The sequence below is a fragment of the Miniopterus natalensis genome, chromosome 14 (assembly GCF_054644295.1).
Source record: "Miniopterus natalensis isolate mMinNat1 chromosome 14, mMinNat1.hap1, whole genome shotgun sequence".
NCBI lineage: Eukaryota > Metazoa > Chordata > Mammalia > Chiroptera > Miniopteridae > Miniopterus > Miniopterus natalensis.
Window position 1 is genome coordinate 42,503,754 of NC_142094.1, and position 25,639 is coordinate 42,529,392.

The 25,639-nt window shown below is 44.0% G+C and overlaps 1 protein-coding gene and 1 non-coding gene across 2 annotated transcripts; both read left to right on the forward strand.

Annotated features, from left to right (window-relative positions):
* Positions 1-1,168: 1,168 nt before the first annotated feature.
* On the forward strand, positions 1,169-1,331 carry LOC148091563 (U1 spliceosomal RNA). The gene has a single exon (XR_015715655.1). It is a non-coding gene; the product is annotated as a U1 spliceosomal RNA (small nuclear RNA).
* Positions 1,332-9,588: 8,257 nt separating this feature from the next.
* On the forward strand, positions 9,589-25,220 carry WNT8B (Wnt family member 8B). Its single transcript, XM_087824161.1, has 6 exons — positions 9,589-9,656; positions 21,749-21,782; positions 22,498-22,636; positions 23,459-23,584; positions 24,358-24,500; positions 24,675-25,220. Exons 1-6 carry the CDS (start codon positions 9,589-9,591, stop codon positions 25,218-25,220), a joined length of 1,056 nt encoding a protein of 351 aa, XP_087680287.1.
* The last annotated feature ends 419 nt before the right edge of the window (positions 25,221-25,639 follow it).

Consider the following 25,639-nt stretch of genomic DNA (forward strand, 5'->3'; position numbering starts at 1 on the left):
GGAAAATGGGATCTCACTCATGAGATTGAGTGTTAGAAATGCTAGGCTATGCTCTTTTATCCACTGTACCTACGAAGCTAAAGCAGAATTCTTCGACATCTTTGCGGACACGTTAACCGGCTCAACTCCCTAGAATAACATAGCAAGATTTAAATTTTTAAATTTTAGGTATTCGATTTTTGATTCTAGCATTCAGGAAAGACTTTAAGCTTGGCTTACTATATTAAACCTGTAGACTCATTCATCAGTCGGAACTCACTGCAAAATCACAAATTTCTTTCACAGATAATCCTCGTAGCATTCTTTTTTGTCTTCAATCAGCAAGGAAATTTTAGTTCTTAACTTACCACGAATATCTCCTCAGAAGTTATTATTGTCCACAATAACATATCCATTCTTTACAAAGACTAGACTTCCATTTCCTCTCTCCACATTGCCTTGGATTAGACCATCTCTTCCATCTCCCTTTTCTCAGTTACTTCCTTTCACTAGTCAGTTAAGTCAGTCTTTCAGAAACTCTAGTTTTTATCGCTTTCTGGTTTTCTCTCTCCGAGTTCTCCTTGACTTTTAAAACACCTCTTCTCATGAGTCTACCTATCAACCTTAACACTCGTATTGAGCAACTAGTGCAGGCCCAACCACGTGGGCAGTGCGTGTGGAGGGATGTGAGAGATCCAAGGGTGGAGCCTGCAGTCACGGGGCTCACTGCCTAGGTCGAGAGGCGGCAAACGCATCAGAGTAAACAAAACCGTTACATTAAACCATGTGATCTTGGCAACCAGAGTAACTCTATTTCAGAAAACCAAGTAGCTTGCAGAGAAACAAAGGCATGCCATCATCTGCTAGGGAATTATAGGCAAATCTGCAGAGCCGTACATCCTTCTCGGTGCTTCCTCCCGACTTTGAAGCCTACATGCAGCTTATTGGAAAACAAGGAAAGAATCCAACCACGTAGACTAGTGGATTTATGTATATTTTAATGTATTTTCTTTCGATCTATGTTAATTTAGCTGGATCCCTAAACATGATTAGGCCGTGTCCAGGTACAAATAACAGAAAGTGTGAAAATGTGTGTGTGTGTGTGTGTGAGAGAGAGAGAGAGAGAAACAGAGAGAGAAACAGAGACAGAGAGACACTTAGCCAGGTGAGACTCAATCAAAAGATGCATAATCATCCTTGGCAGGGGACATGCCATGATCACGAAGGTGGTTTTCCCAGGGCGAGGCTCACCCATTGCACTCCCGGTGTGCTGACGCCTGCAATTTCCCCAAATGTGGGAAACTCAACTACATAACTTGTGGGGTGCGGGGAGCTGCATTTGCACCCTCCCCCTAATTTAAAAAAAAAAGGTGCATAATCAGAACACTATAGTGACCCAACTGTTCCACCAACATGAACCTATGTCATTGGGTAGAAATATCACCAGACTAGCGGCCTGATTTATTAATTAATGCCTGACTCATGTGTACCACATAAAAAATAACTCTTTTCAAGACATATCTGAAGCAGGTACTACCCCAAATAGACATGTCTTTATAATAAAGTCACACACTGACTTGGGGACCACCTGCCTATTCTTACCGTAAGAAGACTTCTATTAACTTCAGCAGAAGGCTTATGCACTTGACCTCTTCCCCAGTTTATTCTAGTTTTACAAGGTGCTGGGTTTTGATTTCTGATCTGGCAGGGATGTTCCACCCCATGCCTTCCCCCCCCCCCCCCCCCCCCCCCCCCCCCCCCCCCCCCCCCCGGGGATGGTTACTGAGCTCGTCCAGGTAGGGAAGGAAAAATTCCTCATTTTAAAAACGTGAGGAAAGGGTGCCCTCTGCAGGAAAAAGTGACAACTGCAGCCCGGTGAGCTGTCAGGACAGTGCCCTGTGCTTTCTGTCGCACTGCATTGTTTCCCTCACAACGTGGCGCTGCTGTTCTAAGTGTCATTTACAGCCGGTTTAGCAGGAAAAAGACACCGTGACAGCAAGGAGAGATATACAGGGTAGGGGCACAAAAGAACTAGGAGGAAGGAGAGGTTAAGGAAGAAAGCAGGCTCTTTCGGCCAGATTGGGCTTCCCTCGCAACCCAAATCAGACCCATTGCAATTAAGAAAGTTATCCCTTAGCCCAAGGGGTCCACTTTGGGATCATTTAATACGATCCTTGACCCACAGAATCACCAAGGGACCTGTTTAAGATTACAGATTCCTAGAGTCTCCAAGAAACTAATTCAAAAATTTGGGGAAAGACCTAGTCATTTGTCTTTTTAAAAGGCTTTCCTGAAGATCACGGGCGTCTCTTTTATAGACGACTAAAAGGGAAAAAATATTTTAAGGGGATTCAGTCCTTGCAGGATTTGGCAAACTTGGCTTCCATTTCTCAGTTCAATAACAACAAATGTAGTGAGAATCTATTCTGTCAGTGAGTTCTCTAGGAAATAAAAGCACAATTTATTGAATAAGCCCATCTATACCTTACGGAACTTACTAATCACACCTGTGTTCAATGTTTTCTCCTATCCATTTGGGTAAAGAATTTATGACCCAACAGATTGGTAATTTCCTATCCAGACCTCACTGTCTCCCATCTATGTACTGATCAACCCAGTTAGGGAACAGGGGTGATCTTTTGGAACTGAATTTGAATCCCAACTCAACAACTCATCAACTATGGGACATTAAAAAAGGTAGCTAGCCCAGCTAGCGTGGCTCAGAGGTTGAGCATCGACCTAGGATCCAGGAGATCACAGTTCGATTCCTGGTCAGGGCACATGCCCGGGTTGCGGGCTCGATCTCCAGGAGGGGGCGGGCAGGAGGCAGCAATCAATGACTCATCATTGATGTTTCTATCTCTCTCTCCCTCTCCCTTCCTCTCTCTGAAATCAATAAAAATATATATTATAATAATAATAATAAATAAAAATTTTTAAAGTTACCTAACCTTTCTAAACCTTTATTTATTATAGGAGATAGTCATACCTGCCTCTGAAGGCTGCTATAGGACTCAAATGAAATAATTTAAAGTCCTTTGCACCCTACCTGGCACATAGTGTTCAATAAATGTTATTTATTAAAAGTAGAAGTAATATTAGCCTGCTACCTTGTCTTCTAGAACTTCTCTCCAAGGCCTGTGTAATCTAATGACTCACTATGTACATAGGTCTTTCTGTGTCCTAATGCCCTGCTTTGAGGAAAACAGCTTGGCCTTGCCTCCAATAACCTGTAATGGAAGGGAAGTAAGGAAAGTGTCCTTCCCGCCTCAGAATTATAGCAGGTAGATAAAATAAATATATTTATTAATGCTCAATTCCCTTCCCCACCCTCTCTCTATCTATAATGTTAGGATGACATAGTTGAAACTTACCTTAATGGAGATTTCAGACTTTGGTGAGCAATAGAACCATCAGGAGCCCACATTAAAAGTGCAGTTCCCTAGGCCACTCTGCAGGATTCTGATTAAGTAAACCTGGTGTGGAGCCCAGGAATCTTCACTTTAACAAAGCCCTAGATCACACTTTGAAAAACATGGCCTTAAAAATTACCTAGTCCTAGGGTATGAGCCTCAAACCTTTCAGGGGCCAAGTAGATTATGCATGTCTATGAAAGGGCAGGGTATAAGATAAAAGAGGAATGATCCTTACCAAATGGAACTGGAAAGCGTACGCCCTACATAGCTTCTTTTCTTTTTAAAAAAATTAAGTTATAACGCATTCTGAAACAATTTGCTAGACGACTAAATTTATCTTTGAGCCCAGAAAGGTCAAATGTTGCTCAGTGTTAATCCAGTCATGGTAGAGCTGGGCCCGGAGCCTCACTTTGTGAATGCTCTGCTCACCATGCCATGTTAGAGCCTCATGAGTGGAACTCAAGAGCTTTTTTCTTCTTTGGCCCAAGACTCAATCTCATACCCAGTTGGAGAAAAGCACAAGTAGTATTGAAAAAGCTCAGCTCAGAGGGTCACTCTAGCCCGAGCTGTCCCCGAAACAGAATTTTCTTAGAGCAAAGCAGCCTGGAGCTCACAAAGGAGTTCTTCACCCAGCGGTCCTGAGCACCAAGACCCTCATACTGCAGACACATACCATCAATTATTTTGTGACAGAATTCAACACTATTTAAATGTTTATTTTCAAAGCAACCAGAAGCGGTTTGTATCCTTCCTGAGAGAACTATCCACTTGGTAATGGTGATCAATTACAAGGACTATCAGACTAAATTAGTCCTTAGAGATGTCCCCAATGTATAATCAAGTAGAAAAATAAAATTGCAATGAAAATGTAGGTAGTAAAGCAGTAGAAAGTATATATATATATGTGTGTATATATATACACACACACACATACAGTGAAAAGAAAGAAAAATGTTTGGAAAGATATATACCTCTTAACAGTAAATTCCTTTGAAGAATGGAACTGGGAAGAAGAGAGCACTTTCTTTTTATTTTATATACCTCTAAATTTTTTTAAAACAACTAGAATGGGTCATTTTTGTACTTTTTTCCCCCCTCAAAAATAAAATACAGATATTGGAAAGATGACAGTGACAATAGTGTAGTTAATCTCATCAAATCCCCACATAAAACCAAGAGAGAAAGAAACAGCAAAACCAAAACCTACGGACCACGTTTTGCAAAACTAGGTGACCAGGTGTCTCAGTGAACCCCATATCCAAGCATATCACTAACAGCCACGTCTGCACAATTTCAGGGTCTGTGTGGGAGAAAGCAGAGGAAGCAGCGGGACATCTGACAGACCCCCAAACTGGAAACCCCCCAAATAAGCCACAGGAAAGTGAGGTGAGTCAATTTAAGAACAAGAGATTAAACTGGAGGAGTTTGGCCTAATCCTATTAGTGGGTGAATGCTCGGGGCTCTGCTAAAATCTGAAGTGGCGAGGGCAATCTCGCCCCTATAAACGCTTTTTCCCCCTATGAACTCTTGAAACCGACCAGCCAGGGCTCCATTCCGAGGCATGGCCACACACTGAGGGGAAACTTCCAGGTGTAGAATCAAAATTAAGCAGGCTTAAGATAATAGAGGCAAGGAAAAAAAAGGCCTGGATCAAGCAGGGGGAGGGAACAACCCCAGGAAATTGCAGAGAGGAGCCACCGTCCTTGAAAACACTGCGCACATATCCTAACATTTCAGGAAAATCAACAGCACGTAAAATAAGCAACAGAAAAATATCAAGGCTAAATCCAAGAAATGCAACAGATAACGCCTTAAGAGAAATAGAAGGTGGGAGAAAAGGAACATTTAAAAACCAAAAAGAAATAAAACAGATTAAACAGAAACTGACAAATACTGAAGATAAAATAAGAACATCCAGCATATGGGTAATGAGATATCTATACTCTCACTGCTGGGATAGATCCCAACAATATTGGGAACATAAATGTTTAAATAATTTTTAACTTTTTAGTTTAATATAAACTAAAAAAGATTAAGAGCTCATTCAGTGCTATTTTAGTTGTTTCACTAATCCCCCTTTCCTAGGAAAGGTATCCTCTAGCTGGCTACAAAAAAGAACACTCGGGCTGAAAAGAGTCAGTGGATCAGCACATCTTAGACTGTCGGGATCCCAGATATCTTGGATTGATCCAGATTTTATAGGTCCTGTAGTTTACAGAATTTGGGGAGCCCTCATTAAGAAAAAAATACAAAAATGTCTTACTTTGGTAAATTTTACAAAAACATATGGCAGTTCAAGGTACCACTTTTTTTAAATTGATGTAGTCCTTTTTGGTTGTACAAAGACTTTGGCCCCTTCCATCCACTATTATAGAACTTCTAGGTTCTCCAAGTCACCTATTTCAGAAAGTATTTTGCTATCCCATACTATCTCCTTTTGAAAAAAATATACATGGAATATTCAGGATATACTGAGAAGCTTAACTTAACAAAGATACTATTTCCTCTCTCACTGTCCCTCTCATCCAAATTCCTAGAGAAGGAAACCTGATTGGCTCAGCTAGGGTGAAGACCAACTTAATTATTACCATTTGTTTTGGGGGTAGGACAGGATGCTGCTCTGTGGTACAAAATCTGCTGGAGGGCCCCCTTTGGAGGTAAGATAGCCCATAAAAGCAGTCACTATGAACTGAGTAGACACTCCAAGTGTTCTACTAAAGCTATTATTTATACTTATTTAATGAGTATCCATGTATATACATCCTGATAAACATTATCTGATTAATTTCTTAGGATAAATTCCTAAAGGTGGAGTTATTGGGCCCAAAACATAATAATCTGATTAAAGTTTTAAATTCGTGTTTTCAAATTGCTCTCCAAAGGTTGACTATTTCACATTCCTACCAGCAGTACATAAAATGGCCATTTGATGAAACACAACACAATTCTCAATACTGAATCTCATTTTTGAACACCTTTGCCAATTTGATGTATAAAGGTGGTACCTCATTATTTTAATCTGTCTTTTCTCTTATAATCGGTAAAGCTGAATAATTTCATCTGCTTTTTAGATATCTTTATTTCTTCATTTTTGAAGAGCTTATTCATATGGATTAGCCATTTTTAAATAGGGCTGTTTTTTTATCTTAATAGTTTATAACACTTTACATAATAAAGAAATTAACTTTTTAACATATATATTGAAAACGTTTCTATTAATAATTTTATTTTGTTTATAGAGTGGTTTGTGTGTGGGGGGGGGGTGTACCTGATTAAATCTAGACGGATGCTTTTACCTAAATATTACTTGTCCTCAGACCAACTTTAATAATAGATTTTTGTAAGTACTTTGGAGAACAATAGATAAAATATTAACAACCGGGTCTTGAGTACTTAATGAGTATGAAGTGGCAGCAAGTACTCAGAGCAGCCTCTGTGATACAAACAGCTAATTTCACCCCCTTCCGTTCAGGACCGCAGGTCCGCCTGTGTCTCTTCTCACCTCGCTTTCTGCAGCTGGCCCTAAACTGTCTCTCCCTTGAGTGTCATCTAAGCCATCTTTCATCACTGCGCCTCCCCAACCCCCCTGATATACGAATTTTCCGTCACACTTCTGCTTAACCCCCTGTGATGGTGCCCAACTGCCTTCCTGATCAAATCCGAGCTCCCTAGCACAAGGCCCTTGCCCTGCTGCTTCCTCCCTGATTTCTCGGGCCTTCCTCCATCTCACGTCACACACACTCCAGCCCTAACAGGCTGACTATGGTCCTCCAAATGCACCCTGCTGCTTCACAGGTTTGCAAAAGCTACTATTACTCCTTCTACGTGGAACCCCTTCCTCTCGGTCACCACTTGTAACTCTTCCTCATGTTTTCAGGCTCAGCCGTCTTTGCACATGGTCGGGCCTCTCTGCCTCTCTCCCGTTGCCTTAGGCACATGGCCTCTGCGCTCGCAGTGCTCCAGGCGTTTCTCACTCTTAGCACTTCTGAGGCTTTACTAGTCTGTGTCTTCCAAACAACTAAGTGTGGTGACAGCCCCCTCTTTCCCCATAATTCGAGGTCCTACACTGGGCCTGACACATCAGAGGCCATTAAGGTTTTGCCAGATAAATATATAGATGAATGAACATTTCCATGTTTTCTCAGGAAAAAGTGCAACAAAGCCAATATTCCACTAGCAAAGTTTTAAATAGAGATTAAACAATATAGTAGAGGACATTAGTAATAATTTAAAGAGTAGAATCACTTAGGATATTCAGTATTTGCTTTCCTGCCCTGTGCCTTAATTTCCACATTTTTAGGTCTAAAATAGTATCAAGCAAATATCTTCAGAAGATAAACTAGGGTAGAAGGAAGATTAAGGAATTTGGTTGTAAATGCTTCCATCTATCAGTTGCTGGTATAAAACTCCAGGAGACCTAAAGACATCTTATTGTCAAATATATATATAATATTAAAAGTTGTTGAATAATGTGATATGATTTATTTTTAGGGGAGTAATGCAAATGTAGTTCCTTTTTACATGGACCCCTTGATTTGAGGATTCCAAGAGGAAATTCCAGAGCTAGGATTTGGAAAAGATGAAAAGAGCTTAAGAAGATCAGATAAACTTCAAAGTTACTGAGAGACTAGATCTTAATTGTTCTCACGACAAAGTTATACACCTTAAAAATATACAATTTTTGTTTGTCAATTTTACCTCAATAAAGGTGGGGGGCGGGGGAGAAGGACCTAAAGTTGTTTGTGTGGGAGTCAAAATTGCTCAAGCTCATCTCACAATAAAGAATCCCCCAAAAAAGGATTGCTCTAGAAGATTCTAAGTGGGTATCAAAGTTACCTGGTCAAAACATTTGGGTGAAGACCCATAAATCATCTGGCCTAAATAATCTAGATAATGAATTAATCTAATAATTCTTTATTTTCCAGCTCAGTTTGCCAGTGTCGTTCTGGCCAAAGGGGGTCCTGAAGCGAGAGAAACAAGGGTAAAGTGAAGATCAGAGAGAGAGACCACCGGCTCTGGGAAGCCCTGAGGCTATGCGGGTGCTAAAGTAGAAGATGTGGCCACATGGAAGTAAGCTGGGCCCTCTGAGGACCCCTGCACTGCGACTGTGGTGACCTGTCCTCTCTACGGGGACAGAAGGGACAGCAACTCTGAGATGTGTGAGCAGGAGGCTCGGGTGCCCTGCTGGCTTCGCCACCGACTTTAAGAGGGTAGGAATTTGTCCGTCTATTGAAATCTCATCCCTTCTTTGAATTTCAAACTCTGTCTTCATCAGAAAACCTTCCCTAAGTCAGCCTGTATGATTTATAGTCAGTTTGCTGCAATTTAATACCTTAATAAATTACGCCCTTACATTATCACCTTACTAGGTTGTAAATGTCTTCAGGGCCCAAATCACGTTTTGGGTTTTCAAGTGCCCACGATGCCCGGGGTCGGGTGGAGGCCGCAGTGCGTGGCCGACGGGTGAGTGTCTGACGGTGGAGTTGGAGGGAGAAGCCGCCAGGCTCCCGACGTTTCCAAGCTTCTTTCCAGCTGGGAGCAGGAACGCCAGAGGCGCTGGGCCCTGTCCCCACACCCTCAAATCAGAGGGCCGCGGCTCACCTGGCCCGTGGTATATTTTCCTCCGGAGAGAGGCATCCTAAATGCAGGTTAGGTCCCACAGCCCCGTGAAGGACAACCGGGACAGCACAGCCCCTTGCAAGCCCCCTTGGGGACCAGGCCCTCCTCGGGCGCCTTGCCTTGCCTTGGCGAGCGCGTGGAGGGGCAGGTGGTGGGGTGGCAGGGCACCGGCAAGGGGGGGCGACTCCACGCAGGGAGCCTGTGGAGGGATTTGCTGTGTCTCTTCTCCTCCCCCACCCCTCTTGCTTTGTCTTCTTTCTCCGTGTTCCTCTCTTTGTCCCCCTTTCCTGGTCCCCTTCTTCTGCATTTGTCTGGGAGGACCCTGGAGTGTTCTTTTGATCGACTCAATCTTTCTCTGGCACTTGAGTCCTGATTGGCTGAAGGACTTAGAGGGGGAGAAAAACTTTAATTAAGTAGATAATCTCTTCTTGGGAAGTTTGGCAGCTCCATTTCACCTCCCCTTAACTCTGTTGGGATCGCTTACACACCAAGGAGTTGGGGTGCGAGGAGGATACTTCCCACCTCACCACTGTCTCCCAAGTTTTTAGGATTCTCCCTGTCGCTCCAGAGGATTATGTCGCTTATGAAGCCTTCTGTGTGCATCTTTCTTTTCACCTGTGCCCTCCAGCTCAGCCATAGCTGGTAAGTAACCTGGGACTTAGCGCGAGGCCAGTGCCTGTGCCGTAGGGGAGAGCGCTCGCTCTCATTTCCAGGAGTGTAGGACGCCTCGGGATCTCTCCCAGGAAAGCCTTCCCGGGGAGCAGGGCTCTCCGAATTTATGGCTGATTTCAGTACATCTTCAGGCTCCTACCAATTAAAGAATTAAAAGGTGGGGGGTTCCTATTTTGCTAAATTGCTATATTACAAATATTCTAAGTGGCCTTGGGGGAAAGGCAGTAGCCCTCCCCCCCCCCTTTTTTTTTTTACCAAACCCTGATTCCAGCATTATGGAGAAGAAGGTGCTCCAAAGCAAGTTCTACTGCATGTTGCATCTGATCTTTGAGGTGAAGACAAAAGTTCAGTGGGATCTTATTTTGCACTGTCTGACTTTAATGTTTTCCGAATATTCTAAGTAACAGCTCATATCGTCACTTCCTGAGATTAGAAATTAACTTGAGCTACTGAGTTGGTACTGGGCTAACAAACATGTTTGAAATAAAATATTTAGAAATCTAAACTTTTCCACAAATTTGTTTAATTTATCCAGTTTACAAACTTTTCTAAATTGCTCAGCGAATGAGATGACGTGTGTTAAAGTGCTTTGTAAACTATAAACCACTGCGCAAATGATAGGTGATACGATCATCATTTGCTCCTAGCTCTTGGGAACCACATAAAGTATCTATACATGGGAAAGTTAATAAGCGAGTACACAGTAACCTACAGACGTAAGATCTAGGAAATGCATGTTGCTCGGGTGTTGGGGCTTTTTCCTCAGTTAAGATCTAAGCTCAGTCTCTCTATCAGTTTTCATTTTGACCGTCTATTTAACCAAGATACGAATCTAACTGCTACATAAGCTGTCGAGGAAGCAAAAATAGGAATTTCTTTGCTGAAATTAGCTTCTTGGGCTAATTGAGAGTGCATTCTTATTATAAATGAGTATAGCCATCTTTATTAGAGAGTTGATAAGATGTATGCCAAATTGATACAACTGTTTGCCAGTTAACGCAATAATTTGCAACATTTCTGATTATATACTGAACCACCAAATAATTGGTCCGTTTTAAATTGGTATTTCAATTAAATATTTCTTGTTCAAAAAAATCTTTCTTTTCTGTCTCCCTCGTGAGAACAAAAAGACAAAGGGAGCGTTTTTATTTCAGAGCATTTCTCCTGATGGCCATGGTGTTCTTCAGCTGATTCAGTATCAGCAAAAGAGAAACACGAGATTCCTTCCCCCAGTCACCAGGGCAGTGTGAGGAATTGTTCTATAAAAAATACCTTTACTGTGTGTCCCTTCCCTGCTGGAGGGGTCATGTTCATTTCATTCTGATACTGACACAGCCACACTGAAAGGTGGCCGGGTTGCTTGTCTGTCCAAATTCAAGTGTCTGGATTCAAAAAGAAAGAAGAAAGAAGACATGTGAAAGGAAGTTCTAATTTAAAAACAGGCTTTAGGAGCCCCTCCTCGCCTTGCCTGACTTTGAGGAGAAAATATACAAATCTGTATAATGCGATTAGATTTTAATTGCCTTTCCCCCCATAAGCCCCAATTTGAATGAAATATTTATACTTTGCCAAGGGTTTGGTGGGTTTGGTAGCATTTGAAACGTGATTTTTAAATTTCGCATTCACTCTTGATGATTCTTATAATGGAATTATCAGGGTTTTGCGTGAGGTCATCTCTCCCTTTGTGCCACGCCGAGAAATTTGGCCAACCGCAGGCTTTCAGATGTTTCTCTTAGCGCTTCATTATCATTAACCTTTTATGTGAGGACCTCAAAAGCATTTAACAAATAGAGAACCACAATTTCTGCTTGGCTGTTCAGTTGTGGGCTCGCCTGAAATTACTGTCAAAAAGAGCCCATCGGCAGAAATTTCTGGGCTTGAAAGGAAAGAATGAAATGACATGTGCCTCCGATGTGCAGTTTCACTAGGGCGCTCTGCAAAATAACAGGGGGAAAGCGTTCTCCACGGTTTGCTCTTGTTGGGACCCTTTGGAAAGAATTATCCTTTAGAAACTTGAGAAAAATCTTTTTTTTAATTTGTTTTCTTAATTCTTAATGGCATTCCCCCCCCCCAAAAAAAGAAAAGAGTATGGGAAAGCACAATACAGCCGAGCAAGTGGTGACGCCTATAATGGTGGCCAGAGATGGACCAATCTGACTTTCTACTTCCAACACATTGACTCATCTGGAATGAATGGCCCTGGAACAGGTTTTTCCTCAACTGTTGCCTTCATGTGACTCCAAATGATGTCTCATATGATACTGGGTCTTTCCAGTTCTGTCCATTTCTCTGTCTCTCGCTCTCCTCAACTCAGTCACCGAATCGGAAAGACGCACCGGGGAACAGGTTTCCATGGCTTGGCTCACTTTCTTTACAGAGATCACTACCTTTGCTCTTTTCCAAAGGACTTAAGGTCGGTTTCTTTTCTGCAGTAGAGCAAGACTTTATCTGAAATCTTCATGTTTTAAAGCAGTTTTTGAAATACATCATCCCATGGTCCTCTACATGTACGTTTTTAGAGTAACCCGTCTGTGGCTCCCGAAATTTCATCTGATGATTATGACATGCAAAACCCCTGATCAGAAAGCCCTCGGTTATGGGGGGGGGGGTGTCTTTGCATCCATATCTCACCAAACATCACCGAGAGCTAAACTGACCCTGCGCATATGCGCAACAAGTTTTCAAATGTATGTTACGGCCAGTAAAATACACACTCATTTAAAAATCATTGCATTCATGGTAATTCGTTCCCTATTAAGTTTTTCTTGAGTTTTCCCATTAACAAAAACCAAAAGGACAAGGGCACTCAAGTGAGGACCCACTAACCTTTGTCTCATCCTCGCAGAGGCTGGGAATCTCTGAAGTTAGGGAAACAAAGTCAGGTGTGAGAAATCGCTTTGGAACCTGGGTTATAATATGCCAATTAAAGGATCCCATGCCTAATAGCTTCTCTGATTAATAAAGTTCATAGTCCATAAAAAAAAAAAATAGCAGGGATCCGTGGGCTAAGTCCGAGCAGGGTTGGGCTACTGGCTGCGGTGCAGGGAGTTCTAAGGGCTTGAGGCGTGATCGGAGAAGCTCAGTTCCCACTTTTGTCATTGATTTCCTCAACAACCTGGGACCTGAGTTTTCCCTTTCAGAGTTTCTACTTCTCTTGCTATAAATAATAACAACAATAATAATCTATTTCTATTGTTGTTATTATTATTATTTACGAAGGCTATGAGGTCCTGGGAGGAGACACTTTGTTACAGGTTTTCTTATGAAACCAGTTTGTACAAGTGATGGGGAGGGACAGCGCGTCTGTGTGTGTGTGTGATAGTATGACTCAAAGAAGGATCTCCTTTTTATGATATTATATAGAGGTAAAAGGGATTAAAAAAAAAAAAAAAAAAAAGGACCAGAAGAAAAAGAGTTTCAATCCAAACCCTCTCTCTTCCTTGGAAGGAGTTTACTTTTTTCGTTTCACCCAGCTGGGACAATTGCTTTCATGCTGCTCTATACTGGGTAATGCTAATCTCTCATGGAACTGTTAATAAAATCCCCTTTTTTCTGGGCTCCACTTACTCTATTTCCATCAGAGGTAGAGGAGAACTCAGAGGGCTTAGAAAGAGAGGTCAGTACAGTTTTTCTTAGGCTAAACCCTCATTTTTTTCAGAAAGCAGATTTTTCTTCCCAGGTGAAAGACCAGACTGGGTTAATAGTTGGGGGAAACTCGGAGCTTGGTTCACATAAATAACATTCCCCATTGCCTCCCATTTGAAATAAGCCTACACTCCAAGGGCCTCTTGAAAAAAACTATCATCCACTCTGGACAGACTCGCTAGTCTCCTTATAAGACAAACTTTTATGGTTTGTTTCCTCAATCTTTATTGTAGGTCCTTGTGCTTGATCATATCATCTCTATGTGCTTCTTAGGTCAGAGTTTCCTCCAGGCCAAGAGAAATCAGACCATAAGGAGGTCATTTAAATTTACTGCTATCCGTCCAGCACAAATTCACTTTTCTCAGTCGGCTGTTTTCCCACCGTGAGCATGTTCCAGTACCAGCACAGACTGAGGCTATGTTCCAGTGGTCTCAGTAGACCCTGTAAGTAGGCCAATAGTTCAGTATTTCTATGCAGCTCTATAGATGAAATTCTTGTGTTTTCTAGGCCAAGCTTAAACCATCCTGCCTAAGGAAGAATTTCCCCTTCATTCAACACTGTGATTCTGTAACTTGCCCATATATGCAACTAGATACAGACAAAAATTGTATTTTTTAATAAATATTTTTAACAAAGATCCCTGTAATTGTCTTTTGCTACCATAAATCCCAGTCCTTTTCCGTTACTCAGGCTTTTCAGGTGCACCATATCGGACTTTGAAGTTTCCTTTCCACACCAACATCCAGAATAATAAATAGCAAACCAATAGATTCGCCATATTATCCTGCAAGGTGTCTGGTGGAGCCCATATTGCATGGAATATTGCTTCAGGAGCATTCTGTTGTTTACTTTTATACTATGAAATTTTTCTTTTCCTCCCTCCCTCCCTCCCTCCCTCCCTCCCTCCCTCCCTCCCTCCCTCCCTCCCTCCCTCCCTCCCTCCCTCCCTCCCTCCCTCCTTCCTTCCTTCCTTCCTTCCTTCCTTCCTTCCTTCCTTCCTTCCTTCCTTCCTTCCTTCCTTCCTTCCTTCCTTGCACAAACACAGAGAAAACAGCACGTACAATAAACCCCCATAGTCAGCTTCACCAGTGATCGCCCTGCCTAAACTTGCTTCATGTATACTTTCTGTAGCATTTTCAACTGCACGTATTCTTTTAGTCTAAATCTTCCAAATACTGCCACGGCTCAAAACAGGAAGAAGAGGGGTAGGAAAAGGAACCCACTATCCCGTGTCCAAGAGATCCAGTGCCAGTAATTAGAGCGAATCTTGGGGAACATCACACAGATATGATCCCCCGCCCCCACTCAGTGTGAGAAATCAAGAACACAAGTTAATAAAGAGAGAAGTCCTTCAAACCAGAAATTGATGGATACATCAGACTGAGGAGAGGGCATTTTTACCATCCATGGATTTCGTTCCATTAAGTAGTGAAAATGGTAGCAAAGTGCCAAAGCCTGTCAATTGTCCCTCTTGGACCGTTCACCTGGTCATTTTGTAGGACAATCCTTAGAGTTACCCTGTATACCTACCTTCTCGATCCTGACTTAAACCACTATTGCATCCATCAATGCAACTGAGAAAGGGAATATTTTCTAAAGTCTACTACAGGGACCAAGGTAACAAGGTCAGAAAACAAAACACAATGCTCCGCGTCCATAATGATCCTGGCCGAGGTCCCCGCAATCCCAGGCTTTCAGGGGACAGCGGCTGGAGCTGTTCCTTAGCAGCTCTCACTTAGAGACCACGGAGAATGAGCACAGCTCATTCCCAGTTAGAGGCCTCATTTAAATGCTAAGTGCCAAAGTGCTTTTTTGTAGCCCAGTGTTTCTCAGCGGAGTTTGCTACAATACATAAAGAAGGAAGGAAATGGGGACAAGGGAGGACAACCTATCTCTCTATAAAATATCCTGGAACACAAATGTCATTTCACTTTCAGGGCAAAAGATGATCCCTTGAAAATTTGTGATTTGCCTGGGAAAGAATCTGCCTGAGATTGTTTGGCGGAGACCATTATATGGCCTTTGCCAGTAATTATTTGTCAAGGACTGGATTTGAGATTCTGTGGGATTTTCATGTAAATTGCAATGCAAGGACTACTACCCAAACGGACGCCCCTGTTTATCTTTAAGAAACCAACTGGCTTATGAGACTTCTTAAAAATATATTTTAGGGCATTGCATTATAATACAGAAAATTCATATTTATAAATAATTTTTTGAGGATTACTTATAGGGCTGAATTCCCTTTGAAGAACCAGATGGAGTTTAAATTGGTGAAATGACTATGGGGATATGACCCAAACTTGTATATTCCTTAATTTCCCCTTTTATACTCTTCTTGAAAAAGCCTTCACTTGGCCCCAGTCTTCCCTGCATTTCTCCCTTTCCTTTCAAGGCCACCCACACTCCTTCAATGCGCCTGCACTAGCTGCTCTCGTTTCCTAACTGCTCGGCCACCCTAACCTGGCTTCTGTGCCATGGCTCTGCCGAAACAGAGCTCCCCTCCGACATCGCCTCTGTTCCCGCTCGATACATTTTTAAGTAAGAGGAAATTTGTCTTTGAAATTCCGAATACTTCTCTTCTCTACAAGACTTCAGATTATCTTGTGACTTCTACTTCCTAAATCCCCCCCTTAGCTAAATAGGAAAGAGCAGATTTCAATTACTTATATTTTACGCTAAAAGAATTAGTCACGCGGTTCACCCTTGAAAAGCATTTGCACTTTAAAACTTAACTCTTTCTAATTGTATGGTGAGTTGTACCTATCCCTGGGTATTGTCCAAGAGGGTAGTAAAAACTTTTGAACCCATGGGATATTTTTCCCCAGTGATTAGTAAGGCCTGCCTTCTCTGTAACTGTGTGTGTGTGTGTGTGTGTGTGTGTTCTGTGGATCCTATGCTGTAGCAGATAGAGAGAAGCACATGAAAACTTGCTCAGAAAGAGCTGTGTTTGGGCTGTCCTGGGCCCAAGGCATCTTGTCGGTTCAGTGAGGTGAAAAGCTGGCTGTGAGATATTCATTCTAAGGAAAAGTTGCTTCAGCCCCGGCCAGTGTTTCAGTGGTTAGAGCGCTGGCCCTCGGACTGAAGGGTTGCAGGTTCAATCCTGGGGTGTGTGTGGGAGGCAACCAATAGATGTGTGTGTGTGTCTCTCTCTCCCCCCTCCCTCCCTCATTTCCACTCTCTCTGAAAAGCAATGGGAAAAATATCCTTGGGTGAGAATTAACAACAAGTTGCTTCAGTGAACACCTTCTAGCTACAGCTCCAGGCAGCTCCATACTCTGTTCCCTCCCCTTAATCCTCCCCCTCCCCCCCCCCCCCCCCCCCCCCCCCCCGTACTCTCTCTGTGCCAAATCTCCAGAGGGAGATGTGCACCTACATTCATTCGCTACCACTTCTTCTTTCCCCCGGGCCACCACCCCAATTACAGTAATTACACTGTCTCTCCTGAAGTAGGCCAACTAGAGCTTCATAAACCCAGAGACTGTTTATGGACCTCAAGAAATGAGATTAAAGGGTAGAGAGAAACCAAGCCTATTATTCAAAGAAAACACTGAATGCTGGACATTCATATGCAGAATCTGGGCTATAAGTGCTCTTTATATATTCTGAGTGTAAGTGTCTAACCAGATATATGACTTGCAAATAATTCCATTCTGTGGATTGTCTTTGTACTTTCTTTTTTGGTGCCTTTTTAAAAAAATCCTCACCCGAGGATATTTTTTCCATTGCTTTTCACAGGGAGTGGGAGGGAGAGAGACTGAGAGAGAGAGAGAAACATCGATGTGAGAGAGGCACACTAATTGGTCACCTCCTGCATGCACCCCGACCAGGGCCAGGGATCGAGGCTGCAACCGAGGTACGTGCCCTTGGCCAGAATCGAACCTGCGACCCTTCAGTCCAGGGGCCAACTCTCTAACCACTGAGCCAAAACGGCTAGGGCTTTTTTGGTGCCTTTTGAAGCACAAAAGTTTTTAATTTTGATGAAGTCCAGTTTCTCAGTATTTTCTTTGGAAACTTGTGCTTTTGGCATCATATTTACAAGAAACACTGCGTGACCCCAGTTCATAAAAACTTAATAACTGCATTTTCTTCTAAGAGTCTTATAGTTTTTGCTCCTACATTTAGGTCTATGATCTATTTTGAGTTAATTTTTGTATATGGTGTGAGGTATGGGCCCAACTTCATTTTTTTGCATGTGGATATCCAGCTGTTCCAGCACCACTGGTTGCAAATACTAAGAGTAGGCAAGATGTAAAAGAATAGCATGAGCGCAGGTGTAGGGGTATGAATGTATGGTGTCCAGGAATAGCAGCTGATTCAGCTTGACTAGAGGATTGGACAAGTAGGGCTATTCCATGGGAAATGAGGCTGGAAAGGTATGTATGGTCAGAGTGCCTTGAGTTGGAGAACTAAGAAAGACTCTTGAGCAGGATGATATCAGGATCAGCCTTTCAGAAGACTGATCTAGTTGCAGACTGAATAGACATTGGATTGGAATGGGGTGAAAACTTTAACTAGAGAGGTCAGTTAGTGGGACTTCTACAATGGTCTAAGTTGGAGGCCACAAACAAGATGTGACAGTGAGAGTCCCTGAGAGAGTGAAAGAGGAAGGAGGGAATTGGCAAGTGAAAACTATGATAGAGGTAAAATACACATAGGTCTCACTAACTGATTAGATGGTGAGAATGGACTGGGGAAAATGTGGAGAAACGGTGGCTCTATTAACAAAACATGGTCAAGTCAGGAGAAATGGCAAAGGAAGATAAGTTGACTGTTAGGCATATTGCCTTCACGATTTTGAAACATGCCCAGTAGAGAAGTCCAGCATTCAGTTGGAAATGCAGCTCTGGATCTCAAGATGACAGTCAGGGATGGGGGTGAAGATTTGGGAGACATTGCATAATCATGGTAGTTGAGCCTGTGGGCATAGATAAGGGATTCTCTCCTATTCCCCTCTCTCTCTGGATAGTTGTCCTTCTGAGTTTCTTCAGGTGGCCCTTCCTCCCGCTCCCACCCCTAAGTGTGAGTTCCTTCATTCTTTCATTCAGCGTAAATTTATTAAATCCTTATTATCCCTAGGCGCTGTTCAAGGCACTGGTAAGACTTGGTGAACAAAACAGTCTCCCCACCCCCTCCAATCTGCCTTAATGAAGTTTACAGTTTAGTGGGAGGAGGCAAAGGTAAAACTATAAAGTTGTAAAACATGGTGTACAGATTCTGAAAGTGCCATGAGAAAAAGAATGAAGCACAGAAAAGAGGTGGGGGACCGTTCGAGGAGGATGACGCATTTGATTAAAAGGCCTGAAGCAAGTGAGGGAACAGGCTATGCAGGTGTCTGAGTAGAAAGCACTCCAGGCAGAGGGCAGCAGGTGCGATGGCCCGGAGGCTGGACAGTGCCCCGCGTGTCTGAGGAGCGGGAGACCTCATGGCTGCAGCAGTCAGCAAGGGGAGAGCAGCGGGATTAGGCCAGAGGCGGAGCTGGGGGCCACACTGCATAGGATCTTATGGCCCACCATAAGAATTTGGCTTCCCCTCTATGTGAGATAGGAAACTACTAGAAGATTTTGAGCAGAGAATGGAAATTTTTGATTTATATTTTAAAGGGATCCATCTTTAAAGGGACCGGTCATTTTGAGAATAGAATATGGGAGAATACAGGTGGATGCAAGGAGATCAGTTGGAAACTTTAACAATAATCGAGGCAAGAGAGTGACAGCTTGGACCAGGGTGGTGGCAGCGAAAGTGCTGAGAACTGGTTAGGGTCTGGGTATATTTTGAGCCGCAGCTGGCAGGGTTTGAGGGCAGGTTGAATACGTGGTGTGGGAGAAAGAAAGGAGTCAAAGGTGAGTCTAAGATTTTTGTCTGGCAATGAGAAGGAGGGACTGTCCTTTACTTAGATGGGGTAGACTACAGAAGGAGCAGGCTTGGGATGGTGGCCGTGAAGTTCAGGAGTTCAGTTTTGCATGTATTAAGCTTGAGATGCCTATTAAACACTGAAATGGAGATGTCAAGAATATATTTGGATATGCAAACCTGGAGTTCAAGAAAAGGTCTGAGAATAGTTGGGAGGGCTCAGGAAGACATAAGCCATTCGAGTGAGGCCCAGTGTGGGTGGTACCATCAGCGACTGTACATACGGGGAATGGGGAGCCTGCACCTCTGTCCAGGAGTTGCTGTTTGACCCATCGTGTAGAGATCGGCCTCCATCTGCTAAACAAAATTCTATCTTCTATTATTTGTTAGCACCTTTCCTTCAATCATACAACTGTCCATAGCTAGTATCCATAAAACACTTCAATTCCTTCTTCTCTGGCTCTCTTTCTACCTCCTGATATCACACACTCACTGTATTTCCTGTGATCCATATTATATTTTACCCCCCAAAAGGAAATCTTGCCATTGTCACATTAATCAAAAACAAGGTCTTCCTCCTTTGGTGCTCACCACAAGGAAACACAGTCTTTTTTTCTTTCTGAGAACAATTGGCAGATAATATTAGTTTCAGGAATGCAATACAATGATTCAGTATGTGCATATATTGTGAAATGATCATTGCAATAAGTCTTTCAGGATCAGAAATTTATCTGCAAACCCATAATGGTTTTAGCAATTGTGAATTCATTTAAATTGTTTTGAATTTACATTTATTCTTTGCCGGCACTACCGCCCCCAAGACAGGAGTACTTTTCAGTCAACTTGATTTTGCCTGCCAAGCTTTAAAGTTTTGCTAGACTACATAGTCTTTTATGATTTTCTAAAATTCTATTACATTTCTTTCCAAATCTTCTTCATCTTCTCTCACATGGAAGCCTCCCAGTTTATAATACTGTTTTTCAAAAACTATCCACATTTTAGGTGTGTGTGATTTGTATGAAGAGAGTCAGCCAAGCTCTTTTGGCCTCTGACAGGAGACTGAACTTTTTCAGTCTCTTTAGTTTCCAATCTGTTTTCTGATGATGGCCAACATCTTATTGGCCTTTACAGTTGCAGGGTAGACCAACTTTCATGGAACAATACATAATGATTCCCATGTTACTTTCTTCCATTATAATGGGAAAAGAAAGATAACAGGTAATATATTTGGGTTAATTTTCAAATGCAAATCCTGAAGTCCATTTGCCAAATCTCAGGCACTCCAGGTTATGTATGTATACACTGAATTTTTTATTTTTATATAATTATAGACTGGCAGAAGGTTGCAAAGACATGTGCAGGGAAGTCCCACACAAGCCAGTCGTAACATCTTACAACTGTAGTATAATATTTATAAAGATCATTCAGACCACCAATTTTATATAAAATTTTGCCACACATATAGCTTTGCATAATCACACCACAATCAAGACACTTAATTCTACCATCACAAGACTCTCTGGCATTACCCCTTTATAGCACACCCATCCCTTACCCCTAACCCCTGGAAACCACTAAGCTATTCTCCAGCTCTATAATTATGTATTTCACAATTGTTACATAAGTGAAATCATGCACTACAGTATGTATCCTTTTGAGAATGGCTTTGATCACTCAGTATAATCTCCTTGAGATTCATTCAAGTTGTTGTACATATCAGTTGTTCATTCCTTTTCATTGCTGAGTAGTATTCCACGGTATAGATGTACCACAGTTATTTTAACCACTCACCCTTTGAAAGACATTTAGACAGTTTCAAATTTTTGGTTATTTTAAATAAAGTTGCTATGAGCATCCAATTACAGGATCTTAAGTAAAAATAAGTTTTCATTTCTCAGGGATAAATGCCCAAGAATGGACCTGCTAAATCCTATGACAAGTCCATTTTTAGTTTTGAAAGGAACAGCCAAACTATTTTCCAGAGTCAAATTATTTGTTTTTGTAATTTATTTCAATCCCTAGGAAGATATTCCACTGTTTACGTTTTTCCGCTTAGAGAACTATCCTTCTCAGAGTCCAGTGGAGTCAGACAGACCTGGATTCAAATCCTGATTCAATCACTTATAAGCTGGGTGATCTTAAATACTTTTTTGAGTCTGAGATTCCCTATTTGAAAAATAGAGATAATAATGCCCGTGATAGTAAGGCTTTAACAAAATCAACATGTAAAGTAGTGAGAGTAGAGCATCTGGTACACAGTAATGAGTTAATGCTATTTCTCTTCTCACCCATGGCAAAGCAGTGATCAAACATTACTCCCAACATTTTTGGTATCTGAAATTTAAAAAATCTAAAGAAAGCACAATACTAGCTCCTTTTGTACATATCCTCTTTTTGTTAAATAAGTTGTCTTTAGTAGATTCCTTATGCATAATTTTTCCTTGGCAAAACCTTTTTCCCTTTCTTCCTATAAATCTTATTTCCTGAAGTAACCCTTCTAGCTCTCGGCAGCAGAAATGAGTTGGTGCCTCTCCATTATGATCAGTGGTTTTTCTTTCTTCTAGGTCAGTGAACAATTTTCTGATGACTGGTCCAAAGGTAAGAAAAAAATTCCTTTGATTTGTTTGGGTTTTACTAATCTTAGCTTCTTGACTGAAAACTGTATGTGCCAATTTCTTTTCATTATATCCACATCTTTTATTATGCTGAATCCGTTACAGACAGAAAAGCTGTGGCACAGAGGGGGTTAGTGACACACCCCAAAGCAAACTAGTGTTAGAGCCAAGACAAGGACTCAGGAGTATTGGTTGTGAGTTTAGAGCCAGAATTTCCAAAGCCAGAAAAGTTGACAGCCTTTCAGGGTGTCAGGTTGCAGTCACAACCTTCCTCGTGTAGTGGTGGGACGGGTGCCGTCTTCCATCTTCACAATGCTGGCATTGTACTGCATTATTTCTGAGGACATTTTCAGTTTCAAAACGTTATTTTCTAAGATAGTAATGGGAAGAGAACAGCTGAAAATTCGTGATTTATGTCCTTGGGGATCACTTTGGAGAGGCAGAATAGTATAATGAATAGCTAGCCTAGTGTCTGATAAAACTGAACTCCATTCCAACTGCTAGTATTTGCTAGCTGTGGGATCTTAGGCAAGGTGCTTTACTTCACCTCTCTGAGCCTCCGGTTCCTAATCTATAAAGTGATTCCTGTTTCACACGGCTATTTGTGGAGTTAAATGAGACTGCATGTGTGAAGTGCTCACTCTGTCGTTGTTCTGGAGGGATGGGAGAGCCTGAGCGCTGGCCCTGTGACCCTGCAGGCTTACCTGATCTACTCCAGCAGCGTGGCTGCGGGCGCCCAGAGCGGCATTGAAGAATGTAAATACCAGTTTGCCTGGGACCGCTGGAACTGCCCCGAGAGAGCCCTGCAGCTGTCCAGCCACGGTGGCCTTCGCAGTGGTAAGGAAAGCCTCGGCCACAGCTCCCTGGACCCCCTGGCCACAGGTTAGAGCCCCACTCTCCAGGGACGGCCCTTGCCTCCTCTGTGCCCTAATTCCTCACCTGGTCTTTACTCTCAGGTCATCTCCCTCTCTGGGTTCTTCTCTGTTCCATCTCCAGCTCCTTTTTCCTACCTACAGAGCTTTTGTCATTCCTCCCCAACACACTCACTGCTCAACAGATGGACCTTGTCTGTTAGCTAAAGGCTTCCTCACAATATAAATAACATCAAGAGGTAGGTAGGGTCGTAATCCTCTTTTCTCTTAGCCCCTTCCTTCAGCGGGCTCAGCAGAGAGGTACAAGGCAAGTGGGGGCAGACTTGGAGACCAGATCCCCATGGAGAAGACAGGGTGGCCATGCCAGTAAATAACAAAGCTGGCAGTCAGAGGTTCTTTCAGAACGAGGTGGTGCATGCCTCTTAGACTTTGATGTTCCAGGAGGAAGTGGGGGTGGGTTCTTGATAGCCTGGCCTTCAGTTCCATCTCCTCCTCCATTTCTTCCTCAAGCTCTTTCCCACCTAAATCCTTTACAACCACGTATGTCAACAAAAATCTAGCCACCTGATCATAAGGTGCATGACTTGAAAAGATGGGAGGGGAGAAGAGTAGGGCTGAGACCAGGGCTGGAGTAGACCCTGGAAGAGAGTAAGGTGCATTATAAAGGTGGGGAGATAGGATGGAGCCGGGAAAGGAGAGAATGATTCAAGGGAGGCAGGACCTCCCTCAGAGGGAGGCTGGGTTGCAGCTCCTCCCTCTAACTCTCCCACTCTTTGGTTCCTGCCAGCTAATCGGGAGACAGCATTTGTTCATGCCATCAGTTCTGCTGGGGTCATGTACACTCTCACTAGGAACTGCAGCCTTGGGGATTTTGACAACTGTGGCTGTGATGACTCCCGAAACGGGCAACTGGGTGAGTAGTGATATTGGGGGTGGGTAGGGCAGGCCAGGAAAGTTCAAGTGAAGACTGAAGATTGGTGGGTAGCTGGGTGGTGCGACAAGGAGTGGCATTCTTCTAAATCTTAAGGGAAATCAGGTGAACCAGTTTAAGCCTAAACCCTGTGTGTCAAACCAGGTTAAATGTAGCCGGGGCCTCCTTCACCTACTGAGTAGTTTCCTTAATTTAAACACAATACTGAGGAAGGGACAACACTCCCCAAGGAGTCAATGCCATCGCTCACTAAACATAGCGGGGACATCCTTCCACGCTGCCTGCCTCCGTCTCCTTCCCACTCTTGACCTCCTCTGCCCTCTCTAATCCTCTGTCCCCCGGCTCAACTGCCAACTGAGCTGTTCCCTATGATTTCAACTGTTCCTCGCTCTGCCCCTCAGTGCTCGCGCTTTCCTCAACCTTTTTCGTTCCACTGTGTCCTTCCCGGGGTCGGCCGCTGGCGGGGCACCTGCACACTCTGCCCAAACGCCTGGAAACTGTGCAGGGGGGCGCGCGCCTCGCGGCGAATCTTCTAGGCAACTACTACGTCACGGAGTCCTGGGCACAGGATCGGCTAGAAGTGGACGCGCAAAACTGGCAAAAACAAATCTAGGCTGAAACTAATCCGGAGACCAGGCCCTCACCCAACCTTAATCTTTCCCCATCCCAGACCCTCCAAGCCCAATCAGAGACGGCTGTCGAGGCGGCTCTGCCCCACCTGCTCAGCGACCTTTCCTCCACCTGCTCTTTTCCAGGCGGTCAAGGGTGGCTGTGGGGAGGCTGCAGTGACAACGTGGGCTTTGGAGAGGCAATATCCAAGCAGTTCGTGGATGCCCTGGAGACAGGACAGGATGCTCGGGCAGCCATGAACTTGCACAACAACGAGGCCGGCCGCAAGGTGAGTCCTGCAGCCCCTGGGGTTAGGCAGCCGGCTCCATCCACTACAACCCCTAAGTGAAGCAACTCTTCACTTAACAGTTTGGAAAAACGAGATACTAAGGCGCCTTACAACCGCCCAGAGGCAGAGTCCCCACAGGCTTAATCCCTGGCCCGCCCACTGCTCTTTCCCCAGGCGGTGAAGGGCACCATGAAACGCACGTGTAAGTGCCACGGCGTGTCTGGCAGCTGCACCACGCAGACCTGCTGGCTGCAGCTGCCTGAGTTCCGCGAGGTGGGCGCGCACCTGAAGGAGAAGTACCACGCCGCTCTCAAGGTGGACCTGCTGCAAGGCGCTGGCAACAGCGCGGCGGGACGCGGCGCCATCGCCGACACCTTTCGCTCCATCTCCACGCGGGAGCTGGTGCACTTGGAGGACTCCCCAGACTACTGCTTGGAGAACAAAACGCTAGGGCTGCTGGGCACCGAAGGCCGAGAGTGCCTGCGGCGCGGGCGGTCCCTGGGCCGCTGGGAGCGGCGCAGCTGCCGCCGGCTCTGCGGGGACTGCGGGCTGGCGGTGGAGGAGCGCCGCGCCGAGACCGTGTCCAGCTGCAACTGCAAGTTCCACTGGTGCTGCGCCGTCCGCTGCGAGCAGTGCCGTCGGCGAGTCACCAAGTACTTCTGCAGCCGCGCGGAGCGGCCGCGGGGGGGCGCCGCGCACAAACCCGCCAGAAAATCCTAAGGGTCTCCTCTCCCGCTCCTTTCCCCGTTTGTCCTTGGCTTCTTTTAGAGACCCCAGTAATAGAGGAACCTAGGGAATGCGGATCCCACACTCGCAAGCCCAGGGATCCCGAGAGAGACGCTGCAATGTCCGGAGCTCGTCACTTTCCAAACTGTTTCCCAAATTCTGCTGCGCTCCCTGGAGCTGTCGGAATGGTCCTTGGGGCCCACTCTTAAGTCAGAACTCTGAGATTTTGAGCTATTGATCTTGTTTGGACCAGGGTGAGATAGACGGCTCTCCTCCCTTCCTGTTGCCCTAGTGCGGGACCTAGGCTGGAGCCTAGGCACGGGAAGGCCCCTTCTCAAACACACAGGGCCCGCCTGGGGAAAAAGCCATGGCTTCTCTCTTTTGCCCATTTTCTCGCCCTGCCCCCCCTTTTC